This window comes from Onychostruthus taczanowskii, unplaced genomic scaffold, assembly GCF_017590055.1.
Source record: "Onychostruthus taczanowskii isolate IOZ18803 unplaced genomic scaffold, ASM1759005v1 scaffold18, whole genome shotgun sequence".
Taxonomy (NCBI): Eukaryota; Metazoa; Chordata; class Aves; order Passeriformes; family Passeridae; genus Onychostruthus; species Onychostruthus taczanowskii.
Window position 1 is genome coordinate 12,847,784 of NW_024499017.1, and position 21,783 is coordinate 12,869,566.

General features: G+C 49.0%; 1 protein-coding gene across 6 annotated transcripts in view; it reads right to left on the reverse strand.

Moving 5' to 3' along the window:
- Positions 1 to 21,783, reverse strand: part of GALNS (galactosamine (N-acetyl)-6-sulfatase) — a 50,535-nt gene that overhangs the window by 11,656 nt on the left and 17,096 nt on the right. For 4 of the 6 annotated variants that reach the window (XR_005952367.1, XR_005952369.1, XR_005952370.1 and 1 more), the window contains 3 exons: positions 19,234 to 19,336; positions 11,565 to 11,686; positions 2,640 to 2,757 (listed from right to left, as the gene is read on the reverse strand). Coding sequence is in view for 2 of the 6 variants with exons in the window: in XM_041400489.1 (XP_041256423.1) it covers positions 2,640 to 2,757; positions 11,565 to 11,686; positions 19,234 to 19,336 (343 nt within the window). In the remaining 4 variants the exon portion in view is untranslated. Of the gene's footprint in view, positions 1 to 2,639; positions 2,758 to 7,127; positions 7,273 to 8,457; positions 8,541 to 11,564; positions 11,687 to 19,233; positions 19,337 to 21,783 lie in introns of those variants that run through there. The other 2 variants (XR_005952368.1, XM_041400490.1) reach the window with 2 other exon arrangements.

Below are 21,783 nucleotides of genomic sequence, written 5' to 3' on the forward strand. Positions count from 1 at the left end.
TCTGTCCATCCATGGGACATTCCTGCTGTCCCCTATTAAAGGCCAGTTCAACACTGACCTCTTGCCTTTTGTTTTGCTGATTTTCACCCTCCAAGTGTTTCTGTTTTCTTGGAATTATATTCCTACAGAAAAGAAATGCTCGACCCTAGGAAAAAAACCACTGGAGCAGGTTTTTGTTCCATGGAGCTGACAACAGATGGCAGTGAGACACCAGCTATTCCTGCAGAGGAGCAGACACAGAGGGAGCTGTGCTGAGACACCTCTGCACCGAGCCTTTCTGAACAATTAATGTCGTTTCCTAAATCTGTTCCTCTGCTTTAAAATGCGCAGCCACGGCTGGAAAATTCAGAGCACTCTGCAGAAGGAACTGAGAGCCAAAGGAACGCATGAACTGAAATGTTTGTTCTTTTGAAAAAGCAGAACAAGAAACGGTCTGTGCTGCACTCCTGCCGCTGGGCTGTGCTGGGAGCCCTGGGGACAGCACGTGTGCCAGAGCCAGGCCAGCCCCGAGCTGCAGCAACAGCTTCTCCCACACTTGCACAGCAGGAAATCCCAGCAGAGCTGGCTCTGGGGGAGCTCCCTGCACGCTGCTGGATCCACCTCCCTGCTCCTGCTTCCACCACTGCTCTGCAGGAGATGCACAGGGATCCACCTGCTGGCCTGGAATCCTGGGTGGGAAGGGACCTCAAAGCTCATCCAGTGCCACCCCTGCCACGGCAGGGACACCTTCCACCATCCCAGGTGCTCCCAGTCCTGTCCAGCCTGGCCTTGGGCACTGCCAGGGATCCAGGGGCAGCCACAGCTGCTCTGGGCACCTGTGCCAGGGCCTCAGCACCCTCACAGGGAACAATTCCTAATTCCCAATATCCCATCCATCCCTGCCCTCTGGCAGGGGGAAGCCATTCCCTGTGTCCTGGCCTTGGACACTGCCTTGAACACTTGAACACTTCCACACTGTTTACATGTAAGTAAAGACAATTCACCTCCTCTCTCCCAGATACATCAAACAGACACCCTTACCATTAAACAGGTGACAGGAGATAGTGTCAGTAAATTATCTTTATGTCCCAGCATCCCCCAAAAGCAGATTTAGCCCCCAGTCCAGCCCAGCAATACAATCACTCCCTGCAGGTTTGCTTATCTTCATTTCTGCTCTCCAAAGGCAGCAATCTGCCTCCTGGTATTTTGGTGCAGTGACCATGGGGTTATCCTGTGAGGAGTGCACACAGACTGGGAAACTCACTGTGTTTCCTGCTGGGATTGAAGCATTTCTCCTAGGATTAGGATTCCCCAGCTCACTGATGACCTTCCATTTGGGAACAGTTGTGGAAGAAATGCTTTTGCAGTGCAGGGCTCTGGCAGCAGCCAGGCCCTGGGGACAGTGCCTGAATCCAAAAGGTCCCAGAGGAGCAGAGAACAGTGTTTATTAAGGGAAAAGTTGAATAAGGAAAGAAAACAACACAGAAACAATGGGCCCTCAAATCTTTTTCCTATTTAACATCCAAAAATAAAGAGATGGGACAAAGCTAAGGGAGATCTTTGCCTTGTTACTGAGGGGACACAGCTCCACATTTTGTTCTTTGCTGGTGACAAGACCAGAGGCAGCAGGTTCTGACTGATTCAGGAGATTATTTATTTATTATCAAGAAGATTTTGCCTGTTACTATTTTGTAAGAGCCTGTTACAAGATTTTATCTGTAAGAAGATTTTGCCTGTTACTATTTTGTAAGAGCCTGTTACAAGATTTTATCTGTAAGAAGATTTTGCCTGTTACTATTTTGTCTGTCAGCCCACAGACACATTCCCTCGGATACACAACCTCCTGTCAAGTGACAACCTCCCCCAGATTATCCAGTTTCTCTCCCAGGTTCTCAACAAACCAAGCAGTGTTTGACAGGGAAGTCAAACTGTAACTTTCCAACAGGAGACTTGAAAGAGAAAACAGAACTGAAAAAAGTTCAATTTCAATAAAGACTTTCGAAAATTCAGGCACGGGGGGAATTGGAGGAGACAGAGCAAGATCAAAGATACATCACTGAAAATGAACTTGCCCATAGAAGACTCAAAACAAAGAGAGCAGGGACAGATGGGATATTGGGGGAAAATTCCACCCTGTGAGGGCGGGCAGGCCCTGGCACAGGGTACCCAGAGCAGCTGTGGCTGCCCCTGGATCCCTGGCAGTGCCCAAGGCCAGGCTGGACAGGGCTTGGAGCAGCCTGGGACAGTGGGAGGGGTCCCTGCCATGGCAGGGATGGCACTGGATGAGCTCTAAGATCCCTTTCCACCCAAACTACTGCAGGATTCCATGATTCCAGGATTTTGAGAATTGCAGAAGGGGATTAGAAAGGAGAAGGATCTGCCCTGTGTCTAAGCAAGATGGCAGGGATGGCACTGGATGAGCTCTAAGATCCCTTTCCACCCAAACTACTGCAGGATTCCATGATTCCAGGATTTTGAGAATTGCAGAAGGGGATTAGAAAGGAGAAGAAGGATCTGCCCTGTGTCTAAGCAAAGAAGCCACCAACAGGTAACTGTGCATCTCTCCTCCATCCCTTCCCAACACTGAGAGTTGATGAAACCTTTACAAAATGTATTTCAGCCCAAGGATTCCCCAGAGCATTTGTGCTTCAGGCACTCACCATGACAGCCTGGTCACACACGTTCAGCTGGGGCTGGCCTGGCACCAGGGTGGCCTTGTGCTTCTGCACCAGCCCCGAGATGTGCTCCACAGCCCGCTGGTACTCCTCACTGGCAAAACTGCAGGGGGAAAAGCACAGGGGTTACTGCTGGGCCTTCCTTTGCTGTCCACATCACCAGGCTGGGCCACAAGGAGGAGGAGAAGGTGTGGAAACATCCTGCCAGCTGCCCACGGCTCTGTAGGGAATGAAATCCAGGCTGGCAGGGGGCAGGTGCTCTGCTTAGGGCAACGAGGATGGCAGTGGCTGGTTCTCCCCAGAAATCACCTGGCTTCAGAGCAGCTCAGCTTCCCACACTGCTGCTCCAGGGGCCCCAAATGTTTCCTCCTTGTGCAGATCTGCTAGGAATAAACGTGGCTTCCCAAGGGAATTGTCTTAGCAAATAAAAGCACATTTCTGGGTTGCCTCGAGCTGTCCCTTCAACGATTATCCAGGGACACTTCCCAGACACAGGAGAAACACTTTCCCAGACAGCTTAGGACAGAAATTTCCCAAGGCAACCCTTCCAGCGTGTCCCACCTGAGGTCAGCAGCTCTCCACACTCAGCCCCCACTCTTCCAAGAGCTCTCCTGGAACACCTGGCCCCGGCGGAGGTGTTTGTTGTAGGGAAGCGAAGGGAATGTCAATATTTTGTTTTACAAGAGTGTTCTCAGGAAGGGTTTCAAACACAACCCCGGGCCAGTTAAACTCCACAACCACCAAGGAAATGAACTAAAATTATGCAAACAGAGAGGAGAAGAATAGAAGGGCCTCGTCCAATACCTCCCCCATTCCACAAAACACTGAGGTTCTGCCCCATCCACATTCCTCCACTACAGTTTGATTATTCCAAGCTGGGAGCCATCTGCCATGCCCCAAACTGGTTCTAAATGACCAGACCCTGACCCACCCGATTCCTCCAGCAGGTATTTGCTGGAGTGGCTCAGGGTGCACTTCACTAATATCTCAAGTATTTCTAAAAAGCAGGATTCCTAACAATGATCTCTCTGTCCATCACCTTAAGTGTCACTTAAAAAACCACCAAAAACCCCACAGAGAGCGGCAAATTCCTTCTGAAGATAAAAGAAACAATACAGCTGGGTCCTGACCTCGGGCTCCCTCTGCTCCCAGGCCAAGCTGGCCAGCAGCCCCACACTCCAGCTAATTTCCTTCTTTGCAAAACAATCACATTTGGAAGGCCAGCGATGTGCCAAGCGCTTCCAGTAAACCCTATAAATATCCCGGCTGGGCAGGCAGCCAGGGAGAGGCTGATTGTGGGGCTGGGCTGAGCCGTGCTGATAGAGAGCAGGAAGGGAACGTGGGATGAGGAGCTGGAGCTGCTGCTCTCACACCCAGCTGCCTGCTCCTGGTGGAGAGAGCTGAAGGACCACCCTGAAATCCAGAGGATCCGGAGAAGCTCCCGAATTTCACAGAATCCGACAATCCTGGAATGGTTTGGGTGGGAGGAGATTTAAAGCCCATCTCATCCCACCCCCTGCTATGGCCAGGGACACCTTCCACCATCCCAGGCTGCTCCCAGCCCTGTCCAGCCTGGCCTTGGGCACTGCCAGGGATCCAGGGGCAGCCACAGCTGCTCTGGGCACCTGTGCCAGGGCCTGCCCCCTCTCACAGCCAGGAATTCCTTCCCAATATCCCATCCATCCCTGCTCCACGGAGGTTGGTTTTCTTTTCTTGACCCCATGGAAATCCCCATTCCATGGGGATTGGTTTTCCTGCCTTGGCTCCATGGCCCAGTTTTAACTCAGACATTCCTCTGCAGCTCCACAACATGCCCCAAAATCCCACATCCATGGATTTGTGAAGTATTTACTGACTGCACAGGAGTTAAAACTGCCTCCAGCCCTACCAAGTACATTTTGAGACAAAATCTGCAAGAGTGCCTGGAATTTGCATGTAAAATGGGGATAATTACCTCACGGTAATCAGTCTGAGCTGTTAAGGGAGCTGGGAACCTCTCCTACCCGGAGTCCCATCCATTCCTGGAGTGCATATGCAGGCCTGGGCTGCAAGGCCAGGTTTGCTGCATTCCCTGCTCCAAAAAGAGGAGGAATTGTCTGTACAGGTGTCTGGGCACCATTGTCTGGGAGGAGCAGCCTCCGGGCCGAGCTGCATTTCGTATTCCAGCTCAGCAATCCCGGGGAGGAGAGCTGGGAATAGCACTGCAAGAATGAGAGGGTGAGCAGGTGGTGTTGTGAGGAGTTTGCTAAAAGAGATCCCCCAGCGTCCATGAAATTATTCCAGGCTCAGAAGGAGGGAGCAGAGTGGACAAAGTCCAGGGTCATTACACTAATTGACACTTTACCTCCGGGAAGTCCCTGGAGATGCAATCAGGGCTGGATTGGAGCTCGGGGTCCCAGGCACAGGTGTGGGCTGTGCTTCCTTCATTTACTGTAATTGTGCCTTGGCAATCTGCTCCATCCTCCCCCCACAGCTCCTGGAACCTGCTCTGCTGCTTAACCCCAGCCTGCCCTCCCAGCACAGCCAGCTCTGCAGGAGGAGGGTTTGTCTCACCCAGAGTCAAACCCTGCTCTAATCCTGGGCTTCCACCTGAGGGGATGCTTCTCTGCCATCACTAAATGCACCCTCAAACAGATCAGCACCCAAATAAATCCAGGAGCACCTCCGGCAGGATTTCAGGATGTTTGTTTTGCACCTGGTCCTGCTGATTCACGCTGTCTGTCCTGGGAGTGATGGGGCCGTGGTGAAACTGAGAGGACTGGGACAAAATGGGAATAAAATAAAAACTCACATAATGGCAGTCACAGAAACCTGACAAAGGGCTCTGGACCAGGCTGGACAGGGCTTGGAGCAGCCAAAGGTGATGAGGTTTAAACAGGATGAGCTTTAAAGGCCCCTTCCAATCCAAACCATTCAGGATTCCATGGTTCTAGGAACAGCAGCTCTCAGACTGATATGAAGTTATGGGAAGAGCATAAAACATGGCTAATGATACTTTACTTCCTTCTCCCCTGGAATTATTTTAATTAAAACCATTCTTTTTAATTCTGAAATACACCCAGATTCTGATAATTTGATTTTATCTGTTATCAGTGCTTTGAGGCTTCGCAGCACCGTGGTATCCAAGTCTTGATCTTGTCTTATTACTCAGTCTTCCTCAGTTCCCCTCTTCTATTATCAAGTTTATTTGCAATTTAAGGTCTGCACAATGCAGGAGGCAGAGACACGTTTGGGGCTCTGCTGCTGGAATTACTGGAGAGACTCAGAGGAGCCAAAGGAAAACAAATGAGGAACCAAAGGCTGAAGGTGGCCCTTAGCCTGAGTCAGATGCTTCCCTGGAGGCATGAGGGGTATGTGGCCACTGAGCCACGGGAAACCTTGGAATTCCAGAACCATCCAGGCTGGAAAAGGCCTCCAAGGTGGGAGAGTCCAAGCTGTGATGATCAGCACACTCCTTGCAGCAAGGAGATGTGGTGGTGCTGATCCTCCACCTGCTCACCTGTTTTCGTGGAAGTTTTCCCTCCCCAGCTCCCAAAATCCTGGATTTCACTGCCAGGAACCCCAGCACTGAAATGGCAAAGGGCATAAAGGTGGAGTGAGGAGTAAAGCCTTCAATCTGGGGATGAACAGGTGAAAGGAAATAACAGCTATCCACTGATCCTCCTGCTGGCTGCTCCTGAGCTATTCCTGAAGTTTCATTTTCTCAGTCACAATTTAAGTACTGTGTTCTTCAGGCCACTTTCCTGTGGCTGCAGCACTGCCTGGACCTGTCTGTGGAGATGATGATGATGATGATGATGAAATGATGGCAAACTGCATTTTGCATTTTTCCAGCTGGTTTGTGCAGCTTTTTTCTCCCAATACTCCTTTTCATGCAGCACGACTCCACCCAGAACACCTGAGGGCTGTGGGCTGATGAAGCACGAGCTCCAGGCTGTCCCAGGCCCTGGGAAAGGGCAGCCAGAGTCCCAGAGGTGTTTGTGCCCATTGCCAGGCTCCAGGCTGATGATTCTCCTCCTCAGGTGGGTTTTATTTCCCCCTCTTCCCTCCAGCTGGCTCTGTCCCATCCCACCTGGCTCCCCTGCTTCTCCCACCTTGCTGCAGCCAGTCCCAGCCTGGTTGGTGCTCCATGGTTTTTATTGTCACCTCTGAGGCTCCTCAGCCACCATTTCCACACTTTTAGTGTCACCTCTCCTGTGGCAGCTGCTAATTCACCCCTGCAATGCAGCTGGTACCACTTCCCTCTTTTCCAAGATGAGGAGTCAGCATCTCCCCCAGGCACAATCCTTGTTCTTTGTTATTATTCACATTTTCTCCCCTGTTTTGCACCTTCTCTCTCTTCCCCACAGCCAGGTTTGTGCCCTGAGCACTAAGGTGAGACTGGCAACTTTTCTGTCAGATCCTTTCCCCTTTAGCTTCCCTTCAGGAGCTCCTTCCCTTTTTTTTTTCTGGCTCCATAACCACTGCAATTACCTCTCTGATGATTTCCTGAATTTTCCATCTGCTCGAAATAGGCACTTGTGAGCTCTCTTCTTAATTAATGTGTTCTAAAATCATTATGTTCATCAACCAAGCCTTATCACTTCCATTTTCTTCCATAATAGTAAAATCCATTGCCCTAAGTAAAACACAGGAATTTTGATGTTCATAATTCAATAAACTCATTGCTCAGAGCAGAAGCTGCTACAACCCTGGAGTAACAACAAGGTGTGAGCAGGCTGTACTTACCCTGTCCTCACTTGTTATTAAGCTTTGCACCTCTGGCTCAAACTGGCAGCATTTCAGAGATTTCTGTTATCAGTTCTTTGGCTTCAAAACACTTTTCCTACTTCAGGCTGCATTAGGTATTTTACTAACTGTATTTTAAGCTGTGCCAGCTTTGCTTTCTCAAAATATACATAAATATATATTTATATATCTCTAAATGTATAAATATAAATATTTATATATAATTATTTGTGTTCTTCTCAACTGATAATGCAGTGTTTTAGTAAATGTCTGTATAAACAATAATCTGACTCAGATAATAAAACTGACAACTGCTTGTGAAGATGGTACCAACAGATAATTTTACTGAATTTGTCACATCAGAGAAACAAGTTCCCTCTGTGGTACTTAGCACACACACCACAGCCCAAAGATAACAGCATCTGGCCAAAGAAAAAACCTATCAGATCTTTTAGTTCTGCATTTGGATAAATTTGGTAACAAGGGCAGTTATTGCATCCAGGGAGGAAACAAAGCCCTGCTCAGACTCAGGGAAATGCTTCCGCTTTCTGTGCTGCCCCACACACATTCGTGGTTACAGTATGAAGTTGAGAGCTATAAAAAAAAGAGATTTTCTGTCCCCAGCCTGCACTGATCTAGGTGACAAAAGGCACAAAGGGTTCACCTCCCACCACCAAGGATGAGGTGACTCCTACACAAGGGTCTAAAGGGGCTCCAGGAGAGAGACCTTGGACAAGGGATGGAGGGACAGGATACAGGGAATGGCTCCCACTGCCAGAGGGCAGGGATGGATGGGATATTGGGGGAAAATTCCTCCCTGTGAGGGTGCTGAGGCCCTGGCACAGGTGCCCAGAGCAGCTGTGGCTGCCCCTGGATCCCTGGCAGTGCCCCAGGCCAGGCTGGACAGGGCTTGGAGCAGCCTGGCACAGTGGAAGGTGTCCCTGCCATGGCAGGGGTGGCACTGGATGAGCTTTGAGGTTCCTCCAAGCCAACCCACTCCAGGATTCCAGGATATTTCAAGGCAAAGGAGCAAACACAACTGTGTCCCTTGGCAGAAGATGGGGGGCAGGGGGGGTCCAGCCAAATCAGAGGGGCAGCAGCAGGAAGAGAAGTCCCAGCCATGGTGGGGGGCTGTTCCCAGAGCAGCTGAGGGCAGGGCTGCAGCACAAGAAAGGAACAATGACACGGTGCTCAGCAGTGCCAGACGTGTCCCCACACGCTGACAGGACCTGCCTGGGACTGCCTGAGCCATTCTTCACTGCATGTGGAGCTCTTTTGCTGGGACTGTTTGCAAGCAGGCTCCAGGAAATGCAGGGAACAGTGTGAGGAAGAGGAAGGACTTGTCCTGCCTCACCAAGAACCCCAGGGAGCTGAACATGCAGGACTTGCATTTTGAGGGATCCCTTTAGCAGCCACTTCAACAAAGACTGAAAAGCTTTGTTTGATTTTTGGAAAAATAGGTTCTTTCTATCCACTCATCTTCCCAATATAGAGTAACAATCATGGAATGGTTTCTGTGGGAAGAGACCTCAAAACTCATCTAGTTCCAACCTCCATGAGAGGACTCCAATAATGGTGGGCTTGGCAGGGCCAGGTTAATGGCACTTGATGGTCCTAAGGGTCCAATCTTAAATACTCCCTGAATCTATAAAGCTGCAGCCTTGAAGAACTGTCCCTGTGTGTCCTGCACGGGCAGTGTCCCAACCCTGAAAGTCAGGGGTGCTGCTGCAGGTGACTGAGCTGCTGATTCCTGGGATTCCCTGGCTCTGAGATCCCAAATATAGAAGCAGTGAATCCCTCTGGAGGTGCATGTGATGCCAGGCCCCCTGAGCAGCAGTGACACCCACTGCTGCTGGCTTTGCACGTGACCCCACTCCAAACTCATGTACATCAAGAGAGATGACAGATTATTAAAATCATTTCAAGGGAGAAGAAAAGGCTGCACTAAATAAGGAATAAAAGTAATAAAAAGTGAGCAAAAGCAGGCAGGGAGAACAGAGCCAGCATGCAGGGACAGACAGATGCAGGCTGGGAGCAGGATGCTGGATTCCCTTTGGAGAAACATTAGTGTCGGGACTCCCAGCAGGCTCCCTGCCAAGGGGGATAATTAAGCTAAATAAAAATACACACCAGGAACAGCTCCACAAATGAGGATAATTTAATTACCACATTCGATAGAGCAGACCCACTTCCCAAGAGTTTTCCATTGTGACCAGAGAGGAGACAATAGCAGCAGAATGTGCTGGAGAAAGGAAGAGTGGTGTGCTAAAGCCAGGGTTTCTATTAGGGGCTGCATAATAAACACCAGCCCAGCTCTCATAATCGGGTCATAATCTTGCCATAAAATTCAATCAGAGCAACAGCTTGTGAATATCCAAAAAATCAATGCAACCATATGAGAAATGATTGCAGTTGGAACCCTGGAATTTATTTCAATGCTCACTCCACGGTGGTGGGAAGGAGCAGTGGAATCACAGGGAAGCAGGTGCTGCAAACACCTCTGAGGGAAGAGCTGCTCTGCCTCAAATCCAGAGGAAACACAAACAGTACCACAGAAGTCCAAAATCACAGAGCATTTAGGGCTGAGAGTTCTAGAGCTCATCCAGTGCAATCCCCTGGCAGGGCAGGGTCACCTGGAGCAGGGGACAAAGGTGACACACAGCAGGCATGCCACAGTTCAGTTACTGCTACCCATTTTTTTTCATTTTTGGAAAAAGAGATTATTTCTATACACTTCTTTCCTAAGAATCACAGAATCCTGGAGTGGTTTGGGTTGGAAGGAACCTTAAAGCCCATCCAGTGCCACCCCTGCCATGGCAGGGACACCTTCCACCATCCCAGGTGCCCCCAGCCCTGTCCAGCCTGGCCTTGGGCACTGCCAGGGATCCAGGGGCAGCCACAGCTGCTCTGGGCCCCTGTGCCAGGCCCTCAGCACCCTCCCAGCCAGGAATTCCTAATTCCCAATCTCCCATCCATCCCTGTCCTCTGGCAGTGGGAGGGATTCCCTGTGTCCTGTCCCTCCATCCCTTGGGAAATGAGCCAGTGTTGAACTGCCCAGGTCTCCCCTGGAATCCCAGCCCGGTTTAGTTTCACTGAGCTGTATTTACAGCCCTGGGGCTGCAGCTGTGCTCTGTTCATTAGTGCTGGAATGCAGTGGGAGCAGAGCCCCCAAAGAGCTTTACCCACTGCTGATACACCTCTAAAGTGCTCTGTTAAGTGAGAGAGAATGGAAATTTTCCCTCCCCTCCTCTCTCCAGTGAAAACACTCAGTGGACAGCACAGGCTCAGCTCCTCTGGAAGGAATGGGGTGAGTGTGTCCACTCAATTATTCAAACCAGCTGAGTAATTGCAGCCCTGTCAGCTCAGGAAACATCTCTGCCTCTCCAGGCTGCTGCACAAACCCAGTTCTGGGCAGGCAGTCCCAGCAGCTCCTGCTCCTTCTTGATTTATTTCCACACTCTCCGTGTCAGAGCCCCTGGAAGGGATGAGGCTGCGTGTCCCTGGATTTGCTGCAGGGAGGGAGGCAAGGAGGGAGGTGGGGACACCTTGGGAGCATTTTTGGAGGTGGCAGGGTTCTTTGTGGGCTCTGCTGGCTGCTGACTGCATAAATCCTTGTGGGAATCTCTCAGGGCTTGGTGTGTGCCAGAGATAAATATTACAATAGCAGGCTTAGAGGAAAATGGATTCAGACAGCCAGGAGAGCCCCGGGAAGGAGCAGGATTGGGCACAAAATCCTCCTGCTAAACACCTCTGGAGAAGCTCCCTCAGCTGGGCAGGAGACTGGAAGGTGACCAGTCTGCCCTCCAGAGATTCCAGCAGCACACAGCACTGGCTGTTTCTCCCCTGGCCCCAAGGCTCCCAGCTCCAAGGCACAGCTCTGTTTGAACGTGCTGCACTCAGCCCTGTCCTGTCCAAAAACTGGTGCTTTCCTCCTCCCCGAGGGGCTGCAGGACACACAACAAACAGGAACAGCCAGGCTGACAAGTCCATGTGCACACCCATCTCACCTGACCTCCTGAAAACAAGGCTTTTGTTCCTTCTCCAGAGAAAAAGCCAGCAGGAAAGCCATTATTTCCCAGAGTGGCTTTCTGGGACACTTTTAAAGCAGTTTTCAAGAACCAGCAAGTAAATTTGGAACAGTGACACTGCTGAGTGCTCAGGACAGCCCATGAAGTGGCTCACCTTAAGGGGTACTTCTCACCAGGGTCCCTGCCCAGGTGGAAGAGCAGGGGCAGGTGGGTGTGCTCCTCCTGGGTGTGGGTGGTCACTCCAGCCACCCTCTGGCCAGGACAGAAATCGATGCCCTGCATGAAAAAGGAGAGAGGTCATCAAAGGTGATGCAGGGCAGGCAGCAAAACTTGAACTGATGCCATTTTCTCCAGCAAAACACCAACAAACCTCAGGATTATTTTAAATCAAGAGTCCACTTCAATCTCCAAAACACATTCTGAGCTGGTGGGGTAAAATAAGGTGAGCAAGTGGTGTTGCACTGACATCAAGGCCGTGCATTCTTGTCTTATAAAAATATAATCCCACTAAAATATTCATTAAAATGAAATGGCAGAACAAAAGACAAGGAGGTGGAAGCATTTAATCATAAAAATTCTGCACGTGGAAGGGATTTTCTGGCTGTTTTTTCTGGCTTTGGAAAGCCTCAGGAAGATGGGATTGCTTGATACTTCTGATCAAAACCAAAAGCTCAGGAGAGACATCCAGACACCCTGAGAGGCAGCAGGCACCTGAAAACTCCCCTGGCAGCACCTGAAGGATCAGTTTCTCTGAGAAATGAAGCAAATCTGGATAATTTTATAAAAGCTGGTGCGTTTTCAATTTGATTCATGGCAAGCTGGTACTGAGGGACTCACCTGGGCATGACAGCGGGGATGGGAGAGCTGCAGGAAGGGGAGACATTCCCACATTCCTGTCTCTGACCATCTGGGGGGGCACAAGGTGGGATTTTCCCTGCAGCAGCAGTGGATTTGGAGGGCACAGCTCCTGGGAATGTGCTGGGGAAGCAGCTGGGAGCAGCAAGGGGTTGAATGCTCGCTGGGCACCAGAGCTGCCAGCCCTGCCAGCCCCCCTCCCTCCCTCCCTCCCCAGCCCTGCTTTGCCAGCTGGGAGCTCCCTAATCCCTGGCCTGCAGCCTCCAGGGCCACCAGAGCCCATTTAAACCCCGGCAAGAGCCAAAAATGCAAAAGCACTCATTTCCCTGGGCAGGCAATAAAGGAGGACCCCCCAGCCCAGCCCAGCCCAGCCCAGCCAGGCCCGGCCCCAAGTGGACTTGTTAAAGCTGGGTTTTACAATTGCAGCTCCCACGCTGTTCCTCACAATCCCAAAGTGCCCCGAGGCACGGACAGAGACATGGAGAGCAGGTAAATGGGAGTGCTGCAATGGAAGTGGGAAAGCAGCTGCAGCATTTGCTTATAAAACAAACTGAAAAGGCTCTCTACAGATGTTGGTAGGATTTGATTGGCAAACAATTTTCTAAAAATATCCCGTGTTTCTAATGGACAGCTGGTCAGTGGAGCAGTTAATATTCTGCTTTTCAATAAAGCAAGAAGTTTAGAAGCCCATGAAATCCCATTTATCTGCACAGGGCTATAGATTCCTGAATCACTGACTGGAAAAATAAGGGAGTTGCTTGATAGGTTGGAGTGGCCCTACCAATAATGGACTTTAAATGGATACAAAACTGATTGACCTTCCCACCCTGTGATGCCACAGGGCCTCTGAAACACACAGGGAAAAGAGATTTTTGTGGGTTTTTTTCCCCACAAAAGGACCAGTTAATGAAAAGGTATCAAAGCCTCCATAACATCCAAATTATAATTTGGATGCAAATCAAACAAGCAATTTAATTAAGAGCCTGCTAATTGGTACAATGCTCCTCGGCTGCAAATGCTTCAGTGTGAAAGATTTTCGTCTCTCGGGTGTTTGTTTAGACATTGCTCTGTTTCTATTTTATCTGGTGTTTCCCAGGAAATCCTTGCAGCCCAAACTCCAAAACAAAATCCCAAAGATTCCCAGGAAAGAAAATGCTGGGACAATTTGCCTGATGCCACCAGCCCAAAGCCACCTGTCATTCCAATTTAAGCACTCAGTGCTCTCTTGAAAAGCAGTCTAGTGGAGAAAAGTTAAATAAATAAATAGGTAAGTAAATAAAACCCCAAGAATACCATTTTAGAACATTTCTAAGGCATTCCAACTTTATCCCTGCAAATAAAATGGAATATTGCTATTTTTATGTACTCTGTGAGTCAATATTCAACCTGCAGAGAGAGCTTCAAAGATTTTCTATCTATTCATCAACAAATTAGTAAAAAAAATATAAATATATATATATATATATATATATAAAATTCAATTTTATTTATTTTGTATAGATAGGTTTGGTGATGTTTGGAGCTGGAGAAGAGTCAAGAACTGCCTAAGCCTGTCCTACCCAGCAGGATAACACCACCCAGTTCCACTCTCCTGCTATCCCTACAACTGTTTATTGTCACACTGTTCATAGCAACATGCAGGGATCAATAATTTGGACACATTCCTAATTTTTGTCCCTGCTCCCTTTCCAAGGTAAGGGGTGGAGTCCCCATCCCTGCAGGTGCTCAGGGCAGGAATGGATGTGGCTCAGTGCTCACACCTGGGGACTGGTCCCTCCATGACCCTGGAGGCTTTTCCATCCTCCAGGGTTCTGGGACTTGCAGGGCTCACTGATCAAACACAGCACAAAGGTCACTGCCTGTGTATCAGCAAACTCCTGAAGCCATCACAAAAGCCTGAAAGGCAAACCAGAAGCTCCTGTCTGGAGCATCTGCTGCCTTCTAAGGGAGCCCAAACAGAGCACCAAGAGCAGCTGAGCTCCTGCCCAGCTCTTACAGTGTTTTGCACCACCACACAAACCTGTTTGCTGCAGGAGAGAGTCCAAAAATCCTTTCCTTCAACGATTCTGATTAAAACATGACACTCCCTGCCCACCAGGTGAGCCTTCCAGCCACCACCATGCCTGTCCTTCTCAGCAATCTCACAGCCCGCCTTGTTTTTCCATCCCTGGGATGCAGCAGCCTTTGGTTGCACAGCTTTAATTTCCAGAGCAAATGGCCCACAGATGCTGTGTCAATATAGACATGAGACAAACACAGCCGGTTGCCAGTTTGGGCTCCCTGCCAGGAGATGGAATCACCACTTGTGTTAACGGGAGCCCTCTGGCAATTCCTCAGCCTGGCTCCAGCCCAGCTCTGCCTCCTGCTCTGCTGTCCTCGCCCCACCAGCACCACCCAGGGCACCAAAAGCAGGTGAACACTCAAGGAGAAAAGCGCAGCTGTCAATTAAAGCCTGGAATTTTTTGTTTCCTGCTGTTTGCCACAGCACAGGTAAACGGTGCCCTTGCCCTCCCGGGGAAATCCTCCTCGGGATGAGCAGTCAGCTCCAAGTGGGGGTGCCAGGCTTCAACCCCGTGCACCCAAAATTGCTTCTGATGTGTGAAGAGGCTGGAAGAGATCCCGGAGATGGGCAGCTCCTGGGGATGGGCAGATCCTATGGATGGGCAGCCCTGGGGATGATGGGCAGACCCCGGGGATGATGGGCAGCCCCTGTGGATGGGCAGATCCTATGGATGGGCAGCCCCTGTGGATGGGCAGATCCTATGGATGGGCAGCCCCTGTGGATGGGCAGATCCTATGGATGGGCAGCCCCTGTGGATGGGCAGCACAGCGAGCTCCGATCGATGCCTGGTTCACATGCTCAGAGGACCAAAATCAAATGTCATTATTTGTGAGGTTCTACTTGACTTCACATCCCCGGCGCAGAAAAGGCTTTATCGATCCCTTCACGTGCAGGAGAAGGGCAATCGCAGAGCCTGACTGGAATAAGCCCTTTGGCATTTCCATTAAAACAATAGCGGCAGCCTTTAAAGCCGCACTGAAGGCTCCCAACAAGCTGACAGCACAAAGGTTGATGTTATCAGCCCCTCTCCCACAACCAAAGGGCGTTTTCCACGTTTTTTCCTTCATTATTTTTTTCCCCTTCATCAGTGTTCTTGGGAGGTACAAGGGCTGTTCTGTGCTGGATGCTTTTGGTGGGAGGCAGAGAAAAGGAAATTTTCTTTCTCCTGCTGCCTCCCATTCCTGCCTCCTCTATCCAGCACTACATTAGGAAATTTCTGAGGACTTGCTGCCTACTCTGGTGAATCTATAGAAAACACCCATTTTTTACCATTTCAGACTCCTACTTTCAAAAAAACCCAGCATTTGACAGGTGGCTGCCAATAAAAGTCCTGTGTGTTTTCCCTGTCCAAGAGGGACCTCCCCAGGTTTATCCTCAGTTCTCCCTTTGCTCCTGCACACGTGGCTATTTTCATCCCTGCTGATTTTTGCTACCAGGAAAAAAAAAAGGTGAACAACAATGGAAAAGCTTTGATATCCACCAGTCCTGGAGCAGCAGGGACTCAGCCCACGTGCAGGAGGGAGATTTTTCTGCCTCTATCAAACTGTTTAAAAATACAAACACATTTTTCAAGTCAGGCTTCCTTTCATCTCCTTCTGTCCCATTTATCACCTCTTGAATGTCAGAGATGTCAAATTATGTAAACATGAGCCACCTATATAGATGGAAGGCAGGTAAACAGCTCCAAATAAGCATCCTGTGCAATCCTCAGGGGAAATGTCCCACAAAATGCTTACTCCCACTTGATTCTGCAGAGTGAGCCTTCCCTTTATGCCTTCAAGAGACCACCCCCTCAAGAATCAAGAAATCCAGTTAATCCAGCAGAAAAGGCAGCATCAAGGTATCCTCCAGCACTGAGAGAAACTACAAGACTTCCTGACAGGAGTTAGACTAGAAAAAAAAAAATTGCTTGGGGGTTAAAAAATAAACAAACAAAACCTGGGAAGAACAGAACAGCACAATTCATCTGTGTGTCAGATGACAAACCCTAATCCCAGGCCATAAGGCAGAGGATGCAGACCAGTAAGGGCATGCTGCTGTCATGGGACTGGAGGATGACAGCAAACCTGTGTGCTGCCTGCACGGGATGTTTCCAGAGTAAATATTCCGAGTGCCAGATGGAGAGGAGCCCTCAGAGCCCTGCTCTGCTTTGCTGGGCTGTGCTTTCTGCAGGCTGTGTCTCCCTGGTACGTTTTTATTTGTGTGTACATCCTTTATTACTGAACCAACTCACACCCCAGTCAAACACAGCTTTCCAGGTGAGGGGCCACATCCTCCCTCACCATCCTGCTCAGCCCAAACAGGCCCAGGACAGAAACCAGCTCCCCATTTTCCAGTATCAGCATGAAAATGGGGTTCTGGCTGCTTTAATGAGATAATCCCATCTGAAAGTCAAACAAAAATGTGGATTAAACCCAGGGCAAGTTTACTGTGTCAGTGATTTTCCACACAGTCAATTACCAAGGGAATTCTGAAAGTGAAAGGAGGGCTGGCTAAAGCCTGTCTGTCAAAACCATGAAATATTCCCCTACCCATAAAACAAACCTCTCCAAAACGTGCAGGCAGCTGTTTTGCCACATCTGGCCAAATTCAGCTCTCTTTCCAATGCATGACAGTAAAAACACATATTCCAGGTCTGAGTGGGGACCTTCACACAGAGAGTTTTGTATCCAGACGTCTCACTGGATTCACAATGAGGAAAGACCTCTAAAGATCATACAATTAACAAATCCTCATTAGCTGGAGTTCTACTGGGATGGCAAGTCAACCTTATTGAACAAACAGCCAACAGTCAGAATTCCAAATGCCACAGATGTGCATGGATTTATAGTTGTTTTTCAAATGGAATTAGCAAACAAAGTGGCCTTTTTGATTCCAGAGCCCAATATCAACACAGCTGGGGAGCCCAGTCACTGAAAGAGGGAACTGTGCTGTAAGGTGAGCTTAGAAACTCCTCCAGCAGGGCTGGCAACTGCGGAGCTGCTCTGCATTCTGATTTATTTCTATTTTTAAACTTGCGAGGTTTGTAATTAATGGCTCGAAGACATGAGGAGAATTGGAACAAATCTCAGCCTCAGCTTCCTCTGCGTGTTGTTAATGGCTGCTCTGGCCACTAATGTGCTCCAATTTTCCCCACATCAAGCTCATGTGATCCAAGCTGCAGGAAAGAGAGTGGATTTGTAATCGTCTCTCTGATGTACAGGATAATTGCTGACTTTTATCAGACAGCAGTTAAACAAAGGCTTGGAAAGAAATAAATATTCCTTAATTGCAGCACTGCCACTGCTCTCAGTGGGAAGGAGTAGCTGGTCCCCACTATCACTGTTCCACACTCAGACATGTAGGAATGAGTTGAGTTCCATGCAGGGGTTTATTTATTTCCCAACTGGAATGTGGGTATGTGCTTTTATCACCACGGAGAGCAAGGATTCCTGTGGGAATGTGCCACCCCTACACCCAAACACACAGACAGAGGAGCTCCCAGTTCCTCCCACCCAGGGAAAACCCTCCACGGGTGATAAACAGGTTTTACTCACACACAAGACAAATAAATGATCTCATTTTATCTGTGTGGAATTAGCACCGAGACAGAGCATAAAAAACATTTCTAGAGCCAACTTTCCTTTCCTGCCTGCTCCCTGTAAAACCAGCTTTGACTCCTGAAGCACTGCAGTCTGAAAAAAGACAAACACACATTTACAGCCCTGAATGGAAATGACTCCCTTGGAGCTGACACTTCCTTCTACCCCCCAGGAAATCCCAGTGAAAGAATCCCTGCACTTTTATATCCACAAATGTCACCAGCACTTAGTTCTGCACCTGTGATGCCTTGAGGACCTTCCATAAGTTTAAAAAAAAAATAAAAAAAAGCATTAAAAAAATAAATCATGCAAACAATCCCTCCTCAAGCCCAGGCTGCTGTCAGGATTGCTGAGAGCTGGGCCTTAATGCTCTGGGTTTCTGTCTGAAGGGATCTGCAGCAAGGCACACATGTGAAGCTGCCACTCAGCAAATGCCCCAGAGTTTAGAGCCAAGAAAGACACAAAAAGAAAAGGAAATAATAGTGCTTAACATCTAACTGTGAGGAGATTAGCCAGGAAATAAATAAAATAAATAAAATGGTGTACATAGCGTGATGTGGGCTCACAAAAGTGCTGATAACAGATTAAACACATTTATTTCACTGTTTTCAACCACTGCTGTATTTTCCACTGTGCCTTTCCTACAGCTTTGCTTTTAAGCCATCACAAACCCAACAAACTCATCCCAGTTCCATTTCAATCGTTCAAAATAGGTGTTTTGTGCCAGCAATTGTGAGACTCGTGGTCAGTGTGGCACCAGGCTCCAGACATTCCCAGAATCACAGAATATCCTCAGCTGGGACTCACAAGGATCAGGGAATCCAACCCTGGGTGAACATCTAAAAGCTCAGGATTCAGCAGGGAAGGTTTAATATTAAGAGGGATTAAGTGCTGATTTTAAAGGGAGCATCCCTCAGAACAACTTGGAATTTGCTCATTTTCCTCTCTTTGTGCCTGACTTCAGGAGATGGGGGTCCAGTCCCCTCAGGTTTTTTTAGGATCACAGAATTATTTAGGTTGGAATATCCTCTGAGCTCATTAAGTCAAACTGCTCCCCCAGCACTGCCAAGGCCACCACTGCATGTCCCCAAGTGCCACATCCATATGGCTGTTAAACAGGGGAACTGGGACTCCACCACCTCCCTGGGCAGCTGTGCCAGGGCTGGACAGCCCTTTTGGGGCAGAAATATTCCTGATACCCAACAGAAACCTGCACAGCAGCTCTGGCACCCCTGAGGAGGCTGAAGCATGGTGACACCCCCCAGTTCAAAGGGTGCCTGTCCCCAGGATCCCAGTGACTCCAGGCCAGGTCCCAGTGCCTTTACCTTGCCATGCTCCTCCCAGGAGTTGCTCCAGGTCCAGTAGTGAGCTTTGTACAGCCCAGCTCTCACTGCCATCAGCTCGTTGCCACGATAATAGAAAATGGGCCTGGAAGGAGAGCAGAGCAGCATGAGAAACACCAAGAGCCCGGGCCCAGCCTCCTGATAAGGGCCACAAACCCCTTAATGGCATCCCACTTCCCATGTGGATATCAGGCAGGAACAGGCTGCCTCCTAATAGTCTCCTCTGCAAGGTTTTCAATTAACATTTCTTAAAGTGTTCATCAAGTTGAGAGCTCACAGGGTGCAAGAATGAAACATTATCCAGCTTGGCTGCCAGTGATTGTTAATCCTTGAACTCTCAGCCCCTGGGATTTCCTCTGGAGCGTGGCGGTTCCAGTGTCAAACAGCTCTCAAGTGTCTGCCTGGCAGGGAAAAGGGGATTCACGGGCTCTGGGATGCTCAGGCTCCGCTGCCCAGCTCCACAGCTCTGCCACGGAGCTGGCAGTGCCACCTGGGCAGGGTGGAGCTGGCAGTGCCACACGGGCAGGGTGGCCAGGAGGACAGCAGATGCCGACGTGTTCCGGATGACATCTCTGAGAAACTCCACATGGAAAAACCTGGCAGCCAGACATGCTGTGGTTTTAATTCCTCTCCATTTTTCCCCCCCAAACCTCACTTTGCAGCATGTAAACACGCTGCTAAAGCTGCACTTGTTCCCAGAGGTTTCCCTAATTAATAATTCATCCAGGAAATGCATCTCACTCGCTGCATCTGTGCTGTTCCCTGGGCATCCCAGCAATGTTCCTGTTGGTTTTCCCAACAAAACACTCCTGGTTTTTTTGAGGGAACAGCACAAAATTTTACTGGAAGGGACTATCTTCCAGCAGGAGAGGGGGTTGATTTGTTGGTGCAGCTCCTCTCTCCAGCTCTTTTGGGCTGCTGACAGGACACGAGGGTGAAGCTGTTTGTCACTGTCAGGAGGAACCTCTATTTTTCCTTCTCAGATGCCAATCCAAAAATGACTCACTCTGGTGATGTCACCTAGAAAAACCTGTCCCTAAGTGCAAGGTGAAATTTAAATATCCCTGTGTGAATGACAGGAGTGGCCTCAGAGCTCTTGTAGCCTCACAGTAACAATGAGCCTCCCTCCTTTGTCACCAAGAGCTGCCACCAGGAACAAAGGGGAAACAACTTGGTCCCCAGGAAGAAGGGGAAGCTGCTCCCAGAAAAGCCCATTCCTGCATCCTTAATGCACCTGGAAATGAAATAAAGGCAGCAAGAGAGACCTGCCAAAGTGCAGCACCTGATCTAAACCAGTGCCATCAACAAAACCTCCCAAAATTATTCCACACAGCATTCCAGTCTCCTTTTCCTTGCCATCAACAGCCAATATTTGAGCAGTTATTATGTGCCCTCCTGACTGAAGGTTTTAGGTGTTTCCTTGTAAAAAAAATACATTTTCTATTCTGAAGGAGGATTCCAGCTTGTACTCAGTATTCTGATATAAATTATTTCTTTCCCCCTCCATTCACTTTTTCCTTTTTAAGCTTTAAAGAACACAACAACTGCATCTCCTGGAATTTTCTGGGGGGCTGTGAAAACTTTGTCCTGGTCATTTGTAGGAAAAAAAAAAAAAAAAAGAAATAAAAAAAGAAGGAAAAAAAAAGCCACAATGTGCTTTGAGTGACTGTTATTGTAACACAAATAAAAAAAGAAGGAAAAAAAAAAGCCACAATGTGCTTTGAGTGACTGTAACATAAGCAAGGGATTGGTGACTGCACTGAAATTCCCTTTTAAAACAACAAAGAAACTTTCCAAACTTCCAGAAGATGGGCCAGGCTGTGTTTGAGGAACCTGCAAGGCTCCTGTCAGGTAACACTCAGGTGTGCTCCTTGCTTAAGAGGCACAAAAGGAATTTCACAGCACAAAGGCTCTCATCCAACAAGGAAAAGAGCTCCAAAAATGTTTTCCATGCATAAGTTTCCTTGCGATCTCCCAGAGAGTGTGATTGTAGTCAGATTTCCCAGGCTGCCAAATTCCTCACCAAAATCCCAACTCCAAGACCTCTCTTGACCTCTGACACTTCCAACAAAATAATTCTTGGCAGGATTTGCTGTCAGGTCTTGGTGCCTGTGCCCAAGAGCTGACAGCACATAAAGATTCCAGGTCTTTCACCCAAATCTATCCCTGCAGCAGCATTCCCAGATCCAGCACCTTGGGAAGAGGATTTTCCTGGTGTTTCCACAGCCTTCACCTCCTATATCTGCAGCAGGACAAGGACCCAGCACACTCTGGGCAGCTTTTGCAGCGATAAATAATGGATTCCCCCCCAGCCAGGCTCCAGTTCTCAGGCTTTTATCTCCCCTCCTGCCATATGTTGTTCCAGGGATCCCTGCTAACCCTGTGACATTTTCATCTGTCCCCAGACTCCACTGTATGGCAACATGCCACATGTCAGGAATTCCCACCTCAGCTTGTTCCAGCGGAGCAGGAGCGCAGGGGGAAGCTCTGCTGCTGCCTGCATTCAGCTTCCACCAAATACTTGTGAGCTGG